Source organism: Lycium barbarum, chromosome 11 (assembly GCF_019175385.1).
Source record: "Lycium barbarum isolate Lr01 chromosome 11, ASM1917538v2, whole genome shotgun sequence".
In the NCBI taxonomy this organism is placed as follows: Eukaryota; Viridiplantae; Streptophyta; class Magnoliopsida; order Solanales; family Solanaceae; genus Lycium; species Lycium barbarum.
This window is the reverse complement of record NC_083347.1, coordinates 40,271,395-40,292,739: the sequence shown is the minus strand read 5'-3', so window position 1 is coordinate 40,292,739 and position 21,345 is coordinate 40,271,395. Positions and strand designations below refer to the sequence as shown.

The 21,345-nt window shown below is 33.2% G+C and overlaps 1 protein-coding gene across 6 annotated transcripts; it reads left to right on the top strand.

The window, feature by feature from the left end:
* The first annotated feature begins 4,567 nt into the window (after positions 1 to 4,567).
* LOC132616505 (splicing factor U2af large subunit B-like) lies at positions 4,568 to 14,503 on the top strand. Of its 6 annotated transcripts, none has more exons than XM_060330942.1 (15): positions 4,583 to 4,719; positions 4,931 to 5,053; positions 5,327 to 5,475; positions 7,669 to 7,865; positions 8,189 to 8,398; positions 9,782 to 9,852; positions 10,478 to 10,548; positions 10,621 to 10,665; positions 10,989 to 11,048; positions 12,035 to 12,095; positions 12,182 to 12,294; positions 12,660 to 13,106; positions 13,276 to 13,411; positions 13,712 to 13,779; positions 13,944 to 14,503. In XM_060330942.1, exons 3-15 carry the CDS (start codon positions 5,350 to 5,352, stop codon positions 14,079 to 14,081), a joined length of 1,743 nt encoding a protein of 580 aa, XP_060186925.1. In that variant the 5' UTR covers positions 4,583 to 4,719; positions 4,931 to 5,053; positions 5,327 to 5,349; the 3' UTR covers positions 14,082 to 14,503. The 6 variants fall into 6 exon arrangements, with proteins under 6 accessions (XP_060186923.1, XP_060186925.1, XP_060186924.1 ...); XM_060330941.1 differs by having other exon boundaries at positions 4,931 to 5,141; XM_060330940.1 differs by lacking the exon at positions 4,931 to 5,053 and having other exon boundaries at positions 4,568 to 4,719.
* Positions 14,504 to 21,345: the final 6,842 nt, after the last annotated feature.

Here is a 21,345-nt window from a genome sequence, read left to right as displayed (position 1 = left end):
AATTTTCGCTAAATGTTGAACTACGAAAATATCCTTTAAATGTTGATCGACCTTTATGCCTTTACATATTTTTATAGTAGTGGATATAATTGTCCAAGATAAAACTCTTCTTCTATTGGGACTCAATTTCTTCCCTGCAATGACTTAAAATTCCAAAATAACTAGTAAAACCTTATTCTGTGGGAACTCAACTCCTTCCTTAAGCAACGAGTAAATAATGAGTCAACACTAAATAATAATAGACCAAACTGCTGTTGCATTATTTACCTTCATCCCCAAATTATTGATCGGCTAGGCACACCAAATTACTGTTTTTTTAGTTTCAGTTCCATTAAATCCACTCTATTCGAAGAAGCTGGTTTTTGTATTTTTTTTTTTCATAGGTTTCTTTTAGCGTCTGGTTTAGATTATATGGAAGTTTCATTGTTTATCCTTATATATACTTGTAGTGATTTACTTTGTGGGATTCTATTTGAACAATTAGTTTGGGATTCTGTAGTGATATCAATGCAGTTATTTGAACCCTTAATAATTTGGAGTTTCAAAAATACTTATTTAAGGTATAAACTTAATATAGCATCCTTGTGATATCTCACCAACCACACTCAAACTTCAATTACTTAAAATATGCATTTTTTGATACCATTGATTATGAATATTCACAATTTATTTAGAATTAGTAATCGTTCCACTGTTAATTATCCATGTATTATGTTAAACTTGCATTATTACTCTTTATTTGAGGATAATATACTTTTAAAAATAATTCAAATAAAACATACATTTTACATAAAGGGATAAAAACACACATTTTAATTAGTTGAAGGTTAGATTTGTTGAGTCACACACATATATATATATATATATATATATATATATATATATATTTACGAATAATTGAGAGATCAAAAGTGCTATCTCCCTTTATAAATGGTAACATTTTTAATTTCTCACGTGAACGATGAAAATATTTTTAAGATGGTGATCGACTTTTATGCCCTTCGAATACTAAATTATCCCTTCAAAGATATAATTACATGTTGGATAAAATTGTAAAGTAGGACTACATTTCAACCTAATAGAACGTTGTATTGGACTGATAATCCTTTTCTTAATCGATCTAGTATCCAATTTCAACTTTTCTACTATTTCAAATGATATATCCTATAGGTTTCTCGAAGTTATTCTAATCCATACTAATTCTACATCGATCAGAATACTTTAAACTGCCTATTACTTTACATTTAGAGTTTCGTTGGCATATTGGATTCCCACCATTAATCGAATGGTACTATATCTAATGTCTTTTTTTTTTTTTTTTACTTCTAGGATTAGATATGCTGATATGCATATTATGCCTATCCACTAATATGCATGCGGTCAAATTGCACATAACAGGTTTTTATCTCTTTGGGATTTTGGGTTTCGTTTTCTTATTCTCCTTATAATTATGATGATATGATTTAGTAAAGTTTTTATTTGATCGTTAGTGTTGCATATGATCATATCGACAAATTTTCCTATATTTGCTTGAAGAACAATGATCTCGGGTGATTTTCAAATTTCTCTTCTTAATTATTGTATGGTAAGCTTGAGTAGATTTAGAGTTGCATGGTAAACCTATCTTCTTGGTGAAGTAGAGTCAATTATGAATGAAAGAGAAATTGGTTTTGGAGAATGGTTAGTATTTATCATGTATGTAAGAAAAAATGATGAGCAATAAGGAATCAAATTGATAATATTTCTCGACTGTTGTTTTATGTTTTTCGTTAGTTTTTGTTTTAAAATTGCGAGGTATATTTCCTTGGAATATAAATGTGTTTTGTTGACAATAATTCTCCTTATTTATACGATAATATCCCTAAAATGTTAATCGATCTTTATATCTTTTAAGATTAAAATTCCTACTTACTAACTACGGATAAAATTATAATATTTTCTCTCCAACTTCTAGGACTTTGAGATCAACTAGAATTTGCCACTTTGAGTTGTCGTACGTAATACTCTTTTAACTTGGATAATAATTACACGATTTGTTTCCCTCTTTTGTTGATGTCAAGTAGTTAAAATCCATGTTGAGGACATATTATAATCGTCGTCTTTAGTCCTCCATACATAATAAGTGCTAGATGGCGTATGCCCGTGTTGGGCACGGGCCCAACACTTTGAATTATAGTGTATCTATGTGTATATAGTTGTGTTTGAGTAGTGATAATATATATTTTTTATATTGCTAATAAACATACATAAGTTTGCATTGTTTCTTGTGTTGGGCAGGGGGCCTAACACTTTGAATTAAAGTGTATCTATGTGTATGTAGTTGTGTTTGGGTAGTGATAATATATATATATATATATATATATATGTTCAAAACACGATTAATATAATATTGTAGTTTGTGCTCCGTATCCAAAACTTTGTTATATTAGTGTTTGCTACGAATACAAAGTTTGTAAAAATTTATTAATACTTTTTAAAAGAGAAGACTTGTTTAAAAGGAAACTATTTTCCACTATTTGAGACAAACAATGACAATATTTAAGCATCAGTTGATACTTTGAATTTTAATTCAATTAATTTAAAGGTGTAAAATATTCTATTGTTAATGTATGTAGATTGGACATAAACAATACCTATTATTTTTTATCAAATTTTGATTTGGATAATTCTAATTCAAATTATTAAATTAATTTTACATGTTTAAAACGAAACAAAGTAGAAATTTGATTTTCTATTTAAACGAAGAACTACTATTTTTTAATTTTTGGTGAATATTCTTGGTTTAACTCATTTTACTTGTCATGTTGTCTTTTGCACGTTTTTTTTAAGAAAACGTCAATTAGAATTATAATTTGACTAATTTACCTTATTTATTATTTGATCTCCATTTAATATTATTTTTTATTTTACGACATTAATCTCTTTTCACATTTATTAGAGTAAGAATAAAAATGAAAAAACAATTAAATTCTATATTATTTTAAAATATAAATATTTCAAATATATTTATTTTAGTAAACATAACATATAAATGACATGGTGGAATAGCAAATACAACAGTTAAATATCTAGATTAGATCTCAGGCTAATATAAGAAAAGAAAGAAAATTGTATGGTTTGGCTACTTAACCTTTTGAAGAAAAGCAATACTATGGGGTCCACATTTTTTGTTGTACAATAATTTCATTTGCTCCCACTAATGGGTTGATACGCATGTGACAATGCTTTGGGAATCACATGAATATTGTTTGATTTTTTAATATGGGTGCGCGTTTTTTTTTTATATTGCTTGATTTTTTTAACATGGGGTTCACTTTTTTATTATTATTTTATATTGGTTGATTTTTTTAGTATGAGGTTCACTTTTTTTTTTTTACATGAGTTGGAGGTGTAGACGACGAAAATATTTTTACTATTTTTACTTCTAATATAGTAAAAATATTCCATCATCTCTATAATAATTGAAAAATACACCAGCCCATAATTATTGAAATTCTATCTTCTTGCGCTTTATCGTCTTTATGTTATTAAACAATTTTAACGTGTCATATAAATAGAAGCTAGTAAGTTGGAAAAGGATGAAAAAGTTTTTCTAGTCCCGGAAAAAAATAAAAGAAAAATATCATTAAATTTCTTAAAATCTGATGAGTCGGACCAAGCCGAAAACAACAAATCCATGGATATTTCTTTTCTATCATATATAAGTGCCAAAGGAGGACCAACACAGTATCAAGTACTTGTACCAAAAGCTTTATAAATTATATACGCAATGAATGTTTGTACTAAAAGTTACATAACTTATACACTTTAATCAACCATTTTTTTAAGGTGGACGAACACAGCAACAATAAATTGTACAAAAAGCAGCTGAAATTGTACTCTGAGAAGGGACTAGCATGTGTACATTTCAGAAGTTGAACATTAGTTCTACCTCTTGTGTGTTTACTTTTTAAGTTCCCACGAGTCCGCAGTGTCTTAATTATCCTTTCATTTCCTTCATTTAGCATATACTCCCTCTGTCTCAATTTAAGTGTCTAGACACGGAGTTTAAGAAATAAAGATGGACTTTCAAATCTTGTGGTTCTAAATTAAAAATGTGTATAATATAATAAAATATCCTTTGAATCTTATGATTATAAACTTGACATGTAGGATATTTGAATTGTCAACTTACTAAATATAAAAAGAGGCGGACATAACCAAAATAAGATAAATTTTAATAACAATTGAGAAATTAAGGGGAAAAATAAGAGGAAAATAAATAATTATGGAGAATACAAACCATAAAAACTAACTAAAGTGAGTAACTAAATTAATCATGTTGGCCCCCGGGCATAGTTTACTAGTGTCATACTATATTTTTTTTTAACCCCTCCCCCAGGAGCTCCTTGATGACTCGAACTCGTAACCTTCGGCTCGAAAGTGAAGGACACTTGCCATCTGAGCAGACCCTCTGGTAAGTGTCATACTATTTGGTTTGGTTTTAATGATTAAAAACCAATTAAATTAATGTAGTTTTGATTTGAACCCGACCCAAACGATATATGAAAACCTTTTCCAATTAAAACAGAATTATGTTACAAGTAAATAAGATTACAAATTGGGGCAAACCTAACATAGACAAGTACTTTTCCTTTCCCGGTTTCTTTTGTTTCTCCTAAGAACCCTTACGAGCCCTAGCAACTGGGCGACCAGTTTTCCGTCTGCCTGAAGCCACCGGTTTGTTCCATTCTCTATGCATCTTTAGTTTTCTCCTTTCTTATGAATATCAGCTGCTCTCTAACTCTTCATAATCCTGAACTGACCTCTAATTATTGGAAAACATCGTCTGTTTTTTTTTTTTTTTTTTTTTTTGAGTAGGATGTTCTCAAATTATATGCATTCATGATTTATAATGCTTTAGAAACATCATCATAATTTTGTCTTGTAGGATTTTTATCAAGGGGTTCAATTTTCTTACACCTAAAGCTAAAAAGTTCAACAGTTGTAGTCAGTGGGAATTGAACTTGTACCTTTTACAAGGTAGGGGCAAGGTCTGCAAGACCCCACCAGGGTATGTTGTTGTTGGGAATTGAACTTGTGTCCTCAAAGAGAATTTGAACCCCCTTTACGACTGAACTAAGCTTTTGGCTTGTGTCAAGGTGATTCAAAATTTAATATATATACATTTAAAAGGAATTTAACCCTATATACACAGTGTAATTTTCCAACGAAGGGGATTCAGATGAACCCCTAGCCTCTTACTATGCAAATTGCAGCGTATGTCTAGCTTTCTGCTTTACTTCTGATTTAGTTCGCAGTCCTAATTCCTTTTAGTTCATCTCAGGTATTTTTGCTTTTAAGTAATCAATGGATCCTAGTGAAAACAGGCTAACTCAAGTTACTCCCGCTCATAGTGGTTTTGAGAATGAAATAGGTGGTATGGATGACCGAGATGAAGAAAAAAATTCCAGAAAAAGAAGATCGGGTTCTAAGGTATGAATGAAACTTTGTTGTTGGTTTTACATTGCTATGGATGTTCAATTTTGTTTTAATTCAGATGTAATTTACATCTGGCTAAACTCTTCAGGGGAACTTCTGATTTATTTTGTGAGTTACTCGAATGACCAACTTGTTTGGATGGTTGTTACATATTGTCTATAATGTATCGTATTATATCATATTGTGTTGTATTGTATTGTACTGTATTGTTTGATGATTACAGTGTTTGGATAGATTGTATTGTTTCCCGTCCTTACATCCCGTCCTTACATAATGTCAGACATAAGCAATTTGAAGTATAAACCTACAAGAAAAGTAGGTTACGGAGTAGAGCTATCATAAAAAGGTACGGTAAATGATAAAATATGGTTATTAGATAATAAACAAAGATTAAATGAGAAAAAAATAATAAGGTAACGACGCGATTACACCAAATCGGTCGTTACATAAAATGGGACTTTTCGTCGTTACGTAATGATGGATTTAACAATATAAGTAACAATCAAAACAAACATTGTATTTAAACTAACAATACAACAGGTAACAACCATCCAAACAAGGTGCTCTCAATGGTTGTTAACTGATAAAGTGTTGCAATTTGAAATTTGAGTGAACACTAGCTAAATGAAGAAGAATGCTTCACCTAATGCTAAGCTAAGCTAAGGAAATGTCGGATAATTTCACTGATAAAAACCCAATATGATTACATTAGTAGAATATAAGGAAGAAGCCCTAGTAGCTTATGGGATCTAAAAGAAACTATTACAATGAGAATTGAGGTAATTGCGTGATTAAAGAAACTAAAGGGGTTCGAGTACATTTGATGAAACTTCCCAACAGAAATGGTCCATTTTTTTTTTTTGTAGACAGTTGTGAACTACACCAATTGTAGTTGGTACAACCATTGCAAGCATCAACTCATCTTTCTTACTATAACTTCCCAATTTAGATTGTATTATAAAATTGTTGAAGATTCAAGATTTTATCGGTACAACATTATTAGCTTTGACTTGCCAATGAGACAATAATATGGATCCTCTTGATAAAGAAAAACAATAAAATGGATCCTAATCTTTCTTAAGAGTTTCCTAAATCCAGCTTAATCAATTCGTCCCTAATGTAATCACATGCTTACGAACATGAATTATATTGAACTCACAGACTATAATCGTACCTTAGATGGGATTAGCTGAAATCTTTTAATAGGGAAAAAAAAAGAGTTCCTTTTTCTGTTTTGGAGGATCCGACATGCACACAGCTACATTTTTTAGGATTCGACATGCACCTAGTACATGGATTATATTGCCTATAAAATTTCGTTGAAAAAAGAAATGTCATGCCTATGTTGCATCCTCCAGAAATGCACTACTTTGGAGGATCCGACACGCACCCAGCGACATTTTTGAGGAATTCAAGTAACACAGCTTCTTAGCATAGCATTAAATAGGTTGGTAAGCTGTCTTACTCCAAATTCTCCAAGACCCTTCCAAACCTTTACTGGGATACCATCTAGACCGCAAGCTTTTCTAAATACAGATATTTAAACATTTCATATTAAGCTTGTCCTTGTGGAATAAGGATTAACATCCTTGTACTGTTTGTACTTGGACTTGAGGTTGAGCATGTTGAAGATGAAGCAAATGAAGAGATTTTACCATCTAAATTCTGTGAGACTAGTACCTTTACAAAAAAAAAAAGGAAAATCTGTGAGGCTAGTATCCTTGTACCTGTTAAATATTTGAAATGTATTTAGGTTTATAAAATCTTAAAAATCAAGTGAGTGCTGCATGTTTAAGTTTTAATTATGCCTATAATCAAGGAAGTTTAGTGCTTTGGAATAAAGTAGAACTGACTTAGGTTCTTGGAGACGAAGAATTGGATTTGTCTTGGAAGATATATAGTCCGCTTCTATCATTTTGTTTTTGGAGTCGTCTTGGTTCTGCTAGGATTTCATAAGCATGTATTAACTTCTATTGTGGTTGTTCTCTTTTGGTGTAATTGTCTTTCTTTTAGGTGGCCTGGAGAGAGTGAGAAAGATGGTTAGCTGGATGCTTAGAGAATGTGGTTTCCTTTAACTTATCACAAGAAACAAAAAAATGATTTCCTTTACTCATAACCTGTTGGTATTTTGCTCCATTGTACTTCTTCTGTCTTTGCTAAAATTTCCCAATGTTTTACTCCTTTCAGTATAGCTCCTATGACTATGAGGATGAAAAGGAATCTTCAAGAAGCAAGGATAAGGAGAGGGAGAAAGGGAAGGATAGAGATAAGGATCGGGAAAAGGATCGTGATCGTCACCATCGAGATCGGAGTGAGAGGCGGAGGACCAGAGATAGAGATGATGATGTTGACAATTATCATCATAGAAATCGGGATGACGACAGGTATTTAAGTTTTTTCTCTTTTGATATTGTTAGTGTAGTTGTTTTTTCTTAATTTATCCTAAGGATCTGGGTATATATTTTCCTATTCCTTTAATTGGTGAGAGTTGCATTCCCTTGGATAGGACTGCTGACGGAGATTTTACAGGAGCATGTACATTATAACCACTGTAATCAAAATGTCAATGACAAAGACTTCAAAATTCAAACAAAATAATTTTATTGTTGGTTCTTTGAGACTATTCCTTTTCATTTAGTTTCTGTTTGGAGAGAAATTGATGTATTCTTTCTGTCCAATTGATTTATTACGTTATTGTTCTTTGCAGGCACAAAGATTATGACAGAGATAGAGATGGGAGGCACATACATAGGTCAAAATCTTATGACAGGGAGAGAGAGGAAAGACATAGACACGGGTCTAAATCCTATGACAGAGATAGAGAGGAAAGGCATGGACACAGATCTCACTCAAGGGGAAGATCTGGGCATAGATCAACATCACGATCTCGCTCCCGGTCTCGTTCACGCTCCAAAAGGTAGATTGCCCCTTACATAATTTTCTTTTTTTTCTTTTTTTCGGGAGTCCTTTTGGTGAAGATTGTTCTTTTTAACAACTATTTCGCCAATGGTTTTATGGAGGAAGTCAGATTGATACCTAGGGCTTATCTTTTGATGAAAATATATTTTCCTTTTTCTTAAAAAAATCAGTATTATTTCTTTTCATGTCTTGTCCTGCAAATTCTGTATGGTATGATTTCCCAAGATTAACACTGGAACCTCGACATTGATTTAATTTGTACTACTGTGGAGAGCCAAGGGAAAGGAAAAGATCGAATGATTTGTTTAACAGTTTGGGGAATGTATGTAAACCTTCCCTTTGTTCTCCCGATAAACGCATGGAATGTTCCACATATATCTTTACCATGATTTTTGCAATGGATCACTAGAGTCATCTGACACTGTAATCACTTATAAAACCTCTACTAAGGGGTTACATGATAGATTCAACAGGACCTTTTTTTCAAAACTTTTTTTATGTTTTCTTGAATACTCTGACCAACTATCATTGATATGCTATACTCCCTTATCATCCTACTACCTTCGAAATCATTGTGTGTTGCCTTATGTGTTTCCAGTTCATTGCTGTTCCTTGACTTGATTTTGATTTTTTATTTCATGAAAGGTAAAGAGGACTGTTGATTTCAATTGTAATGACCAATAAGAGTGAAGTGTCACATTGCACTCTCATCCGATATCTGTAGCTCTTTGGGATCTGTACTCTAACCCACTTTTAGCTGTGGTATTCCCACTTCATCTATTTATTTCATATCTTTGCATAAAAAGTTGTTTTGAACTTCTTATTGCTGCGCATCTTTCTTTTTGTGTTCCTGGGAGGGATTTGATCTTGGAGTACGAACTATAACTGTTGCCGGGGGGTCAACTATGACCAGAAGAAAGAGTTTGAGGTTGGGTGGTTTCACTACCACTAGAGATCATGCATATATATAATCTCTCTTCTAAAAAAGAGATATTGATGAACAAAAAGTTGATGGGTGGGTAATTGAACTTTGTCAAGGAATTTCTCGGTGCATATTGAAAAGTAATTTTCTGTCTAGTCTTGAATTCAACTATGAGTTATTCTACTTCCCGCAGCTAGTTTGTGAAATTTCCTGGAGAATAGTTCTGATATTTACTGGTCAAAGGAACAGTTAAATAGCCTGGAGCTTGGACTGAGCTGCAAAATTATCTCTTACTCGTAGAGGACGACACTAGTATTGATGTGTGTAGATTGTTAATCAGATATATTAGTCTCTCATTTCTTGTGCAATATTTTACTCTTGATCGAGGCTTTTTTTTTTATAGTTTTTGTGATACCACTTTTTTTAATACATTCTTAATATTGTTATGCACAATTGCAGCAAAAGGATCAGTGGCTTTGACATGGCACCTCCTGCATCTGCTCTATTACCTGTTGTTCCTGGTGTTGCTGGTAAATGCTCATCTTTTATTTAATATTTTCAAATATTTTTGGTAACTGTTACCCATTTTCTCTTTGAACGTAGTGTGGAAAGTTCTTATCAAAGTGCATGGTTTCATTTCGGTAAGCGTCTTTGGTTCTTTAATTTGCACCAAGACCGATAATGAGTCCTTGTTACTAGATTGACTATTGACATTTTATTTCACTTGTTTACTTGGTAAAATAATTCTGGGACTGAGAGTATCTTGCTTTTTTGTTGTCTTTGGTGGTGTTTCTTTTTTTTTGTATGTCATATCTAATGAACTAAGAAGGCAATGTTGGGCTAGTAGTCCCACTGTGCTGACAATGGGCGTGAGCCAACCACTCTAGCTTTTATGTTCAAGGAAGACAATAAAAGGTCTCGTTCATCTTCAACCAGGAATTTCCTGTTTGGTAGCTTTTCAAGTATTTTTTTCAGTTACCTGAATACGTTGAGCATTATTTTTGTAATACTTGCTAAGATTCATACAGTTGGAGGATGAATTTTTTTTTTTATCTTATCTGCAATCTGTTAAAACAGAGATTGTTTGTTAGATCGCCCTTACCAATGAACTAAGAAAACTATTCTCATTTTTATCCATGTGAGTTGATTTTTCAGGCCAACTTCCCAGCACCGCCCCAGTCATTCCTGGAATACTTCCTAACATGTTCCCATTGGCATCTGGACAGGTATTCTACCTCTCTTGTTCTGAGTTGTTTATTTTGAGTCTTTGAATTATTAACTTTATTTGTTTGTAGCAGCTAGGAGCTCTTCCTGTTATGCCATTCCAGGCAATGACTCAGCAGGTCATATTCTTCTCCTTATCATCTTCGTTTCTTCTCCTTATCATCTTCGTTTTATTAGATATTATGAGTATAATTCCCACCATTTCAATCGGATGCTTTGATTACTACTGGTGACATGCCAGGCTGGTGACGTCTTACTTGTGGATGATGTTGGGGCACTTTTTTTTTTTTTTGCTTCAGCTGTCGCAGGATTTTTTCGTTCGCATGTTAACTGACTGAAATTTGTGAAATCCTTTTTTTAATTTTTATGTCTAAAGTGGAGGTATTCTCATGGAACCTGATTAGGTTATTTTATGAACTTTCTAATGGTGCTTAGTTCTCAGGCAACTAGACATGCACGCCGAGTTTACGTTGGTGGACTTCCTCCAAGTGCAAATGAGCAGGTAATCTTCTTCATTCTATTGCAGTGTGGATACTTGGATTTACTTCACTCTTACAAGTGGTTGGATTTGGACTCATTTGGTCCCTGTATTATTTATTTCTTTATGAGTCTACCTATTAAAAGTCTAAAGGAATCATTCTTTATTTGGTATTCTCTAAATCATGGTCACTGCTTGTTTATAGAGGCTAATTGGCTCTGCATGAGTACCAATTTGTCAAGAAATTTTGAACTTCCATAGACGACCTCTCGACAAGTAGACGAGGTGTTTCAACCACAAAAGCTTGGACAGCTTGGGGATTTCCATGATTTGTTTCCCTTGATCTGCCTTCAACTTTCATCCATCCCCTTTGTGATAGTCTCATATGAAATGAATCCATTCTCTTTATTGCAAAAATGTCAAGCTCCCAGATCACATTTGTTTTCAGGTTTTCAAGTTGGTAATAATCTGGTGGATTAGAGGGAGAATGAGGGTTAAACATTGTGAACCTCTTCTTCCAGGCCTTGCTTTTGGAAAGATTAGGTTGCGTTCCAAACACATCTCAAGTTACAGCTCCTTTTTTTATATCGTTTCCTGGTTATTGTATATGTTTTCTAAATTCGGTAGTGCGCACTGTAATAAAGATTTTCATTAAGGCTTCCATCGGGGATATAAAGGGCTGGAGAGGGATCATCTCATAGCTCTCAAATTTCTTTAGCCTTTGCAGATTGTATATTTTGAAGCACCACACTGGTGCAGTTTCCTTATTTTTTAACGCGAGTCCTTAATTTCCAGTGGATCTTAAGAGTTAATTACTGTTCTGATAACTTGGTATTTGTTTTGATGTAATTAACTTTTAAGAGAATCAATGATTTCTGAGACAACTTATCCATCTATAACTAATCGATGATTCACAACTTGTTATCCTGATTCTTGATTAAGGGTGGTCAGTCGTCGTGGTGCTTCTATTTGTCTTGTTCGTTTCTTCTGATATCTGTGGTAATTTGCAGTCTGTGGCAACCTACTTTAATCACGTGATGTCTGCAATTAGTGGGAACACTGCTGGTCCAGGTTAGTGAAATTCTGTTATTTAATGTATTATTACATCTTTGCAGCAGTTGTGATTGAGTGCTTAAACATTTCACTGTGTTTTGCAGGAGATGCTGTCGTTAATGTTTATATAAATTATGAGAAGAAGTTTGCTTTTGTTGAGATGAGATCTGTGGAGGAAGCTAGTAATGCTATGGCCTTAGACGGCATCATCTTTGAGGTAACCGCAGAAGCTTCTTTTCAATTTTATGGGTCAATGTGTATTATGAAAGTTTCAGAACTGCGACATAATGTAACAGGGAGGCCTTCTTTTATCTGTAGACTGCTTTTTGTAATATATAGGAGTTTGTCTTAAGCCGTTTCCAATGAGGCTGCATGTATTGAATGGTGGTGTCTTTCAAGTCTTGCATCTCTTTTGTACATCTTGTGTCCACTTTCACTGCTAGCCTTATTTTACTTAGAGTTTGGTTCATTCTGTTATAAACATGATGTGTTTGTTTTGGTATTTTGAAAATAAACTTAAATTATATTTACTCGATATGGGACTATACTCATGTGGATATATGTTGTCTATTTGGTCCTTAGGGAACAGCGGTTAAGATTAGAAGACCAACTGACTATAATCCTTCCCTGGCTGCCGCTCTTGGTCCCAGCGAACCAAATCCAAACCTGAACCTTGCTGCCGTAGGATTATCACCAGGTTCTGCTGGTGGGCTTGAGGGTCCTGATCGTATATTTGTCGGTGGTCTTCCTTATTATTTCACTGAAGCACAGATTAGGGAGTTGCTGGAGTCATTTGGTCCTCTCCAGGGTTTTAACCTGGTCAAAGATAGAGAAACTGGAAACTCAAAAGGCTATGCCTTCTGTGTCTACCAGGATGTATCAGTTACAGACATTGCTTGTGCCGCTCTTAATGGCATTAAGATGGGTGATAAAACTCTTACTGTCAGGCGTGCAAGCCAAGGTACTCTAGAGCCTAAACCCGAGCAGGAGAGTGTTTTAATGCATGTTCAACAACAAATAGCAATACAGGTAAAATGAATATTTTTCAATTTGTTGACATCAAAGCCTACACTACACTACTATGCTCTTTCCAGCAAATATATTCAGCCCCTTCAATGTGTTATATCCTTTTATTAAGTAAAACATTGTCAACTGATCATCTGGCCTGTTTCTTATATGCATTCATGTACTTTTACAGCGACTCATGTTACAACCCGGTGGACTACCTACAAAAATCTTGTGCCTAACACATGTGGTTAGTGCCGATGAGCTGAAAGACGATGAAGATTATGAAGATATAATGGAAGATATGAGAACTGAATGTGGAAAGTTTGGTTAGTACTTTCAGCTTTCTCAGATGTACACAAACTGATCATGTCTTTTTTCCTCCTTTTAGCAAATGCTTTTTTAGCTTTCTTCTTTTTGATTAGTCTATATTCTTTTCTCCCCTTTCTGTTGCTTTGATCTTTGATCTTTGTGACCTTAATTTGCTACTGTATGATTTTAGAATTACGCCACGCCCCTTGGGGTGCGGCCCTTCCCCGGACCTTGCTAACGCCGGATGCTTTGTGCACTAGTCTTTAAAAAAATTCATTATTTTAGAATGTGTGATCTTCATTTTTCCTATTTCGCAGGTAATTTGGTGAATTTAGTGATTCCACGACCGAGGCCCGATGGTGAACCAACTCCAGGGGTTGGAAAGGTTAGTATGCACTCCTGGCATTATTATGCACCAATATTATTAGAATGCATTCCAACTAGTGCCTTGTTTTTTTTCTTCAGCTGATGATGTTTCATCAGTGTAAACACTCATATTGATAGTATTGTCGGGTTGTTGATGTGTATGCTTGTTGTACTCATTATTAGGTGTTTTTGGAGTATGCTGATGTGGAAAGTGCTTCAAGAGCTCAACAAGGGTTGAATGGCAGAAAATTCGGTGGAAATCAAGTTATTGCTGTCTTTTATTCAGAGAACAAGTTTTTTGAGGGGGACTATGAGAGCTAGTCGTGTGCGCTCTGGATTGGCAGTTGCGCACAGTCAAATGATGTGTTGTACTAAATGACAGATACTTCCAGTTCTTGCTTGTGATCTAGTTCCAGCCATCATGACGAGAGCGAATGAGTGATTCTGAATATAAATTTCCTTGGAGGTGTGACTGACTATAGTGGATGCCAACAATTGTAATAGAATAGATACAGAACTAGCAAGGAAGTACCATATGCTTTATCTAAAACACACTCGAAATTTTGGTTGTCCATGACTTTGTGATGTTGGATGTTCAGTTTGTAGTTAACTCAGTAATTCTGTCAATCTGGCTGTAATAGGACTTGCTGTCTTTGCAAGTACATTTTGCAGTGGTTGTGAAACTTGAAGTGTGAGTGGAGAGCCCCCACTGGCAACAATGATTAAATTCAAAGTTGCATTAATTGAGGCTGATTACCGACAAACATCAACCATTTAAGCGAGTCAAGAAATTTTGGTTCCTAATAAGTTGTAGTATTTAAATTTGCGGATCAAACAATGAAATCTGATTATCAAATTATTCACAATACGTTGCAACCAACTTTTAATAGCACCTACTATTATCGTCTATAATAACAGAAATTTGATTCTATGCTTCCCTTAAATTTAAATAATTTGATGTTAAAAACAATCTTGTTGGGTCCATCCCCTTATTTTAGAAAAGAAAACACTTCCCTTGTTTTGAGGAAGAAAACACTTTCCTTGTTTTGAGGAAGAAAATATCTTCTTTGTCTTTGCAAATTTGGAAGTGTTTGCTTGAGTCACTAATGACATCAATAGGTTCATTTCATCCCTATAAATAGGAAAGGTTTCTATCATTTGGAAACACACCAAAAATTGAAGAAGACAACACATCCCATAGAGAGAAAAATCTAAGAGAAATACTTTTAGTGAAAGGCTTAAGTAAGAGAAGCCTTTGAGAGAATTTTTAGTAAAAATTCTTGAGTGTAATTGGGATTGGGGTTGTGAGGTTGAGTGTTGTAAACACTTGTAATATTTCTTCTTTAATAAGATCTGCAGCAGCAACGTGGACGTAGCTCTCACATTGAGGGTGAACCACTATAAATCTGTGTGTGCTATTTATTCTTCGCTTACATCACGACGTAAGTAGGTTCTGTCTAAGGAGGTTGGTATTTAAGTGGTCCAGTTGTGACCCTCCAATCTTTCCTGGGAACCTGCTTACAAAGGTCGGATTTGGGATTCAAATCCTAACAAATCTTTTAGGACAAAAAGGGAGAAAATGTCATCAAATTTGGCATCGGCCCTCACCAATAGGGTGTACAACGACAACTGACAAAATGCACCAAAACAGTAACTCCAGTCAAAATGAGAAAAAAGATCAACTAGTGGTTTGGTATTGAAAACAAAAACTCTATCATAATGGGTTTGGTTTGATTTTAACTAAAAAAGTCAGAACGAACCAAATTAATCTGGCATTACATGTATACAATTTTTAAATTTTTTTATTGTAATGTATAAATATTTTTTGAACTTTTTCATAGTTTTTGTCTTTTAACATATTATTTCAAGTTTGGACTTAGAATTTTTTGAGCTTTTTCACAGTTTTTGTCTTTTAACATAAGTTTTATAGCCCATAGATGTTAGTAACTCAGATAAAACTCAAATCGAAATCAAATCAGTACTAATGTTAACAAAAGAAATTTAATTCAACACTAGGAATGACGATAATGTTGGATATCTATTCCTTAGTTTTGTATTGGTTTAGACAGTGAAAATATATAACTTAATTTTATTTTTTTCTTTAATGACTAGTCATGTAGTTAATACTCATTAGCCGTATTTATTTTAGCATGATTTTAGTACTTTTAGATTATGGTCATTTTAATCATGACTTATTAATTAACAATATTTTTTTTAATTGGTTCAAACTGAATGTGGAATTGTGGATGACTATAGTAAAAGCAATCTTGATTCAGTAGGAGGAGGTGGGATTATTAGAGATCACACTGGCCAAATAATCTAGTTATTTTTTATTTTTATTTTTTTGAAATTGACTGGCCAAATAATTTATGCTTTTGCAGAATTCTATAGGCATTGCAGCAATAACTTGGCTGACGCCAAAGCCATTTTGAAAGGCATTATTATATACGATAACAAGGGGCTTCACAATGTGGTGGTGGAATCAGATTCACTTCTGATCGCCAATATGATCAATTGCAAAATGACACCTCCTTGGCAATTAGACAATGTGATCAAACAGCTATGGATGAACAGCATGGGGGCCAACTTCAAATTCACTCACATTTTTAGAGAAGGGAATACTACGACAAATCTCTTGGTTAATATGGGAGAGGAATACAAAAGTTTACTTAGCTTCAACAAAGCTCTTTCTCTTCCTTCAAAAGTTAGAGCTTCAATGAAGTTGGAATGTGAGGAAATTTCAAATTTCAGATTCAGATGCAAAAAGAACCATTGTTTTGATCAATGTCAATCAACACATCTGACTGTAGCTTGATTTTAACTTGTCAGTAAATAGTAGTCCTTAATGTTATTATAAATCATCTAAGGACTACTCAACCTAACTCTTTCGTACAATTCAGTAATAAGGTGGAATTTGCCAACCTTTACTATGTAACCGAGGCTACGGTTTATGTCCTCCTTCGTGTAATTATTGATTTTGGTATATACAGATTGAAGTTGCGCCTGACTCCTCCATCATAAATATGGATGATTAAGGTGTGTTCGGTACGGAGGAAAATGTTTTCCTAGAAAATAAGTGAATTTCCACTTATTTTTTCATGTTCGTTTGGTTGAAAGAAAACGTTTTCCGGAAAATACTCATCCAAGCCTCACCAACTCCAACCCAACCCCATACCCCACACCCCACTCCCACCCACCCACCGCCCTCCAAAAAAAATCATTTGCTTTTTTTTTTTGTTTTTTGCACCCCCACCCCACCCCCAACGCTCACCAACTCAGAATCCAACCCCATACCCGCCACCCCCACCCCACTCCCACCCACCCACCGCCCTCCAAAAAAAATCATTTGCTTTTTTTTTTTGTTTTTTGCACCCCCACCCCACCCCCAACGCTCACCAACTCAGAATCCAACCCCATACCCGCCACCCCCACCCCACTCCCACCCACGCACCCCTACGCCCCCCTCCATTTTTGATTTTTTTTATTTCTTGCACCCCCACCCCCAACCACTCTCGTAACCCATACACCACCCCTCCCGGAGCACCCTACCCCCACCCCACAACATTTTTTTTGAAGTTTTTAATTTTTTTTCTGAATTTTCTACACGACCACATCACTCCGCTCCCTCCTTGCGTGGAACCCGTACCACACCAACACACCACACCCCCCCCCCCCCACCCCAACATTTTTTTTTTTGAAGTTTTTTATTATCTTTTGCGGGTTTCTACACCCCCTCCAAAAGTTTTTAATTTTTAACCACGCAAACATTCAATTTTTATAATTGTCAACTTTTTTTCAATTTTTTTTTTGGAGGGATGGGGGGTGGAGTGGGGTTCAAAAAACCAAAACAAATGTCAAAACTTTTTTTCCAAAAAAAAATTATTGGTGTAGTGGGTGGGGGGTTTGGAGTGGTTGGGGTTGGGTTGGGTGTTGGTAGGGTGGTTGGTGGAATGAACTTGTGAACTTGTGTTCCTATATTTATTATGGAAGTCATTTTCCTCAATTTTTCCAAATGTTTTTGACCAAACGAACATGAGAAAATTGGAAAACATTTTCCAGAAAATGTTTTCCTTCATACCGAACACACCCTAAGTTAAAAATAAAAATATTTGTTTTATGCAATTTCATTATCGTTTTTGTTAAATATTTTTGTAATGTCATCAGTCTTGTCTCATTTTGTGTTATTTTCTTAACAAACACCTTAGATAGGTGTATCTTATTACGACTAAGATATATTTGATGCACAAGTATATGTTTTGTATGAAGATTTTACAGGAAATTTTTAAAAAAAAATTCAAGAAAACTAAAAAACCTAAGGTCGAAAAACCCGGTTGTTTTTAGTTTGATTTGGTTTATTGATTTAAAAACTCGACCTATTGATTTGATTTGGTATTTGGAAAAAAAAAAACGAATTAAACCGGCTTATGTACATCCCCACTCACCAATACTTCTATTTTGAGAAACTGAAAAAATTATATTAGTACTAATATTGTTCCAAAATATTACCGTCCATACTGATGTCTCTTAGGACATTTTGGTTGACCATACTGGCTCGCATAATTACAAACGCTATTCGATAGATAATTGAAAAAAAAAAAACCATCGCTTCACGATCATCAACTAGTTTAGATGCAACAAAAACAGGAGGAATAACAAAATGGATAGTCTTGTTCAACTCGAACTGCTTGGAAGCTTCCTTAGCTAGTATATGTGCCACAATATTACGTTGGAAGTTATGTCTGACCACCGTTATCTTCCCCTTAAGCATTCCTGCAATCATATGTCCTGTAAATTTGTTTTAACAATTTAATAATCTCAGTTGAATCAATTTTTATTTTCAATTCGATGGAGTTCTCTATACCCAGATATCTCAAGACCTTATCTTAGTGCAAGGAGCTCAGCTTGAATAGGAGATGTTGCATAGGTGCATTTATGAAAGCCTGTAATCTAATCACAATTATAGTTTCTGAAGACACCTCATGATCCTCCCTAAAGATTCTTCGCATTAAAACACTATCCACATAAATTTTATACCATCCCTTCGGTTTGTGCCGTTGATATTGCTCATTTAGAAGTGTTGGTTAATTTCTTTTCAATCAGGATTTTGTATTCCACAGTGTACAACATAATAGTTTTCGGAGCGAGAGATACTGAAGTATTTTTCTAGTTGTTATTATTCCTATTAATTGAGAGACCGATATAACAAAAGGAAAAAGGCTTTTTCAGGTAATATGACTTGTTGGTAAGATGATAATTAAACTCCCTTGCCTTAAGAAGTCCGTGAGTATAAAAAGACCTTTCATGTAATTGCTCGTATTTTATATTTCTTCTCATTTAGCATAACTGCATTATAATTTCAGTTTTGTAAACTAAACCTCCTAATATTAAAAAGAATGAGTCATTAACAAACTTAGCGTATAACGAGTGACGTTATTAAAGTAGAATTTCGTTGTTGAGTGAGGTTATAAACTTATGTTTTCTCTTTCTTTTGAATTATATTTACTTAAGTTATCTTGGAACTTATTTTATGTTATGATCCCTCACTTGTAATTTTTTTAATGTTGAAATGTGACATAAGAGTATTATGTTAAACTTGTTTTTTGAATTTTGAATTTTGAATTTACATTACATTTTCGATTTCATTTTCTTTAGTATTATTAACTTGTTATTTGATATTGCATGTTGTTCATTTTTCACTTAGGATAGATTATTTTTTCATGTTAATCTTTTTGTCACTCATCCAGTTCATGATGTTCTTACAAATTATGTGCTTTTAATATTTATATATCAATTAATTAAAATATTATTAATTTTAAAAATATATATTAATGATCTTTTATAATATTAGTTACAAACATATGATTATTTATCACTATTCTTTCAAGAAACAATATGTATCAATCATAATTACTTAATTTAATATCATTCATAAAAGCACATATTTGTCAAATACTAACTTTTAATTTTTGATAATTAAATTCTTATTTTTAAATCAATCTAACTGGGTAATTACACTTACATCATTTGAAAAGCAAATAAATTAAAATAAAAAGATAAAAATAAATAAATTAAAAAGTAACACGCAACAATTCTCGCTCCTTGAGAATTAAGGAGTGTAAATACTCCCTCGATTATGCTCAATTTCATACTGGCCAAATAATTATGATTAGATAAAAATGTCAAAACTGTATAATTACATCCAATTATGCTCAGTCCAATTAAATTGCAGTATTTTCAGAAGTAAAAAACTTGATTTTTTTTTTTTTGAAAAATAAAAAGCAATAGCCCAATATACAACATTATGCTTGGGAAAGCATTATACACAATGCATCGACGTTGTATAAAAATATATAAAAGGTGTTTATATTCAATTATGAACTAAATCGGGTAATAAACTCAAAGATGAACTTCGTGCTGTAAATGTTTTCTCCCGGGAGATGTTATAATTATAACTATATATAAGTGAGGATATTGAAGTTTTGTAGTCCTCACATCCTCACAATTCCAATAAGAAGCTTACATGTGGCTTTTCCAATTGACTTTTCCTTACATATCTTTATTTTTCATTTTTTGCTCTCCTTCAAAATTTTAATACCGTCCACGTGAATTTTTATAATTGGTTTGTTGCACAACTTTTTTAAGAATCACTTCTTGCTACTTATTGAGTTATTCCTCGGGTCCGTATTATATGGTTAGTTTTAATTTTTTATTTAGTTATATATATATATTTTTTTTTTATTTTTTTATTTTTTTTTGCAATTGACTTTTCCTTGCATATCTTTATTTTTCATTTTTTGCTCTCCTTCAAAATTTTAATACCATCCACGTGAATTTTTATAATTAGTTTATTGCACAATTTTTTAAAGAATCGCTTCTTGCTACTTATTGAGTTATTCCTCCGGTCTATATTATATGGTTAGTTTTAATTTTTATATTTAGTATATATATATATAATCAACACATTATTTTTTTCTTCAAATTTACCCTTATTTAGATAAGTGAATTTTTGTATAACCAAAAAACCATGTTACATTGATATTTCCTTCGTCCAGTTTTACTTGTCCATGTTTGAATTGACATACCCTTTAAGGAGCATAAATAAAATGATAATTTAACCATATTACCCCTAATTATTATAAAATATCTAGATAACTGAAATCAATCAAACATATAATGTAGTCCTCACAACTCGAATAAGATGCTTACATGTGGCTTCTCCAATTGACTTTTCCTTGCATATTTTCATTTTAATTTTTTGCTCTCCTTCATTTTTTAATACCACTCCACATGGATTTTATAATTGGTTTGTTGCACAACTTTTTTAAGAATCTCTTCTTTCCACTTATTGAGATATTCCTCCGTTTTTTATTTTATTTTATGAATTTAGGGTATTTATTAAATTTCATCTAAAACTAGGTTAAAGATTACATTTGACTAGCATTTGACATATAAAATAATGAGTGAAAGATTAATAAATAGCAAAAGAAATCTATTTATATTTATAAACAAAAATTGCATGCTCAAAAATTCATAAAATACAAAATTATTTTCTAATTTATGATTTTCATCGAGTTGTAATTATCAT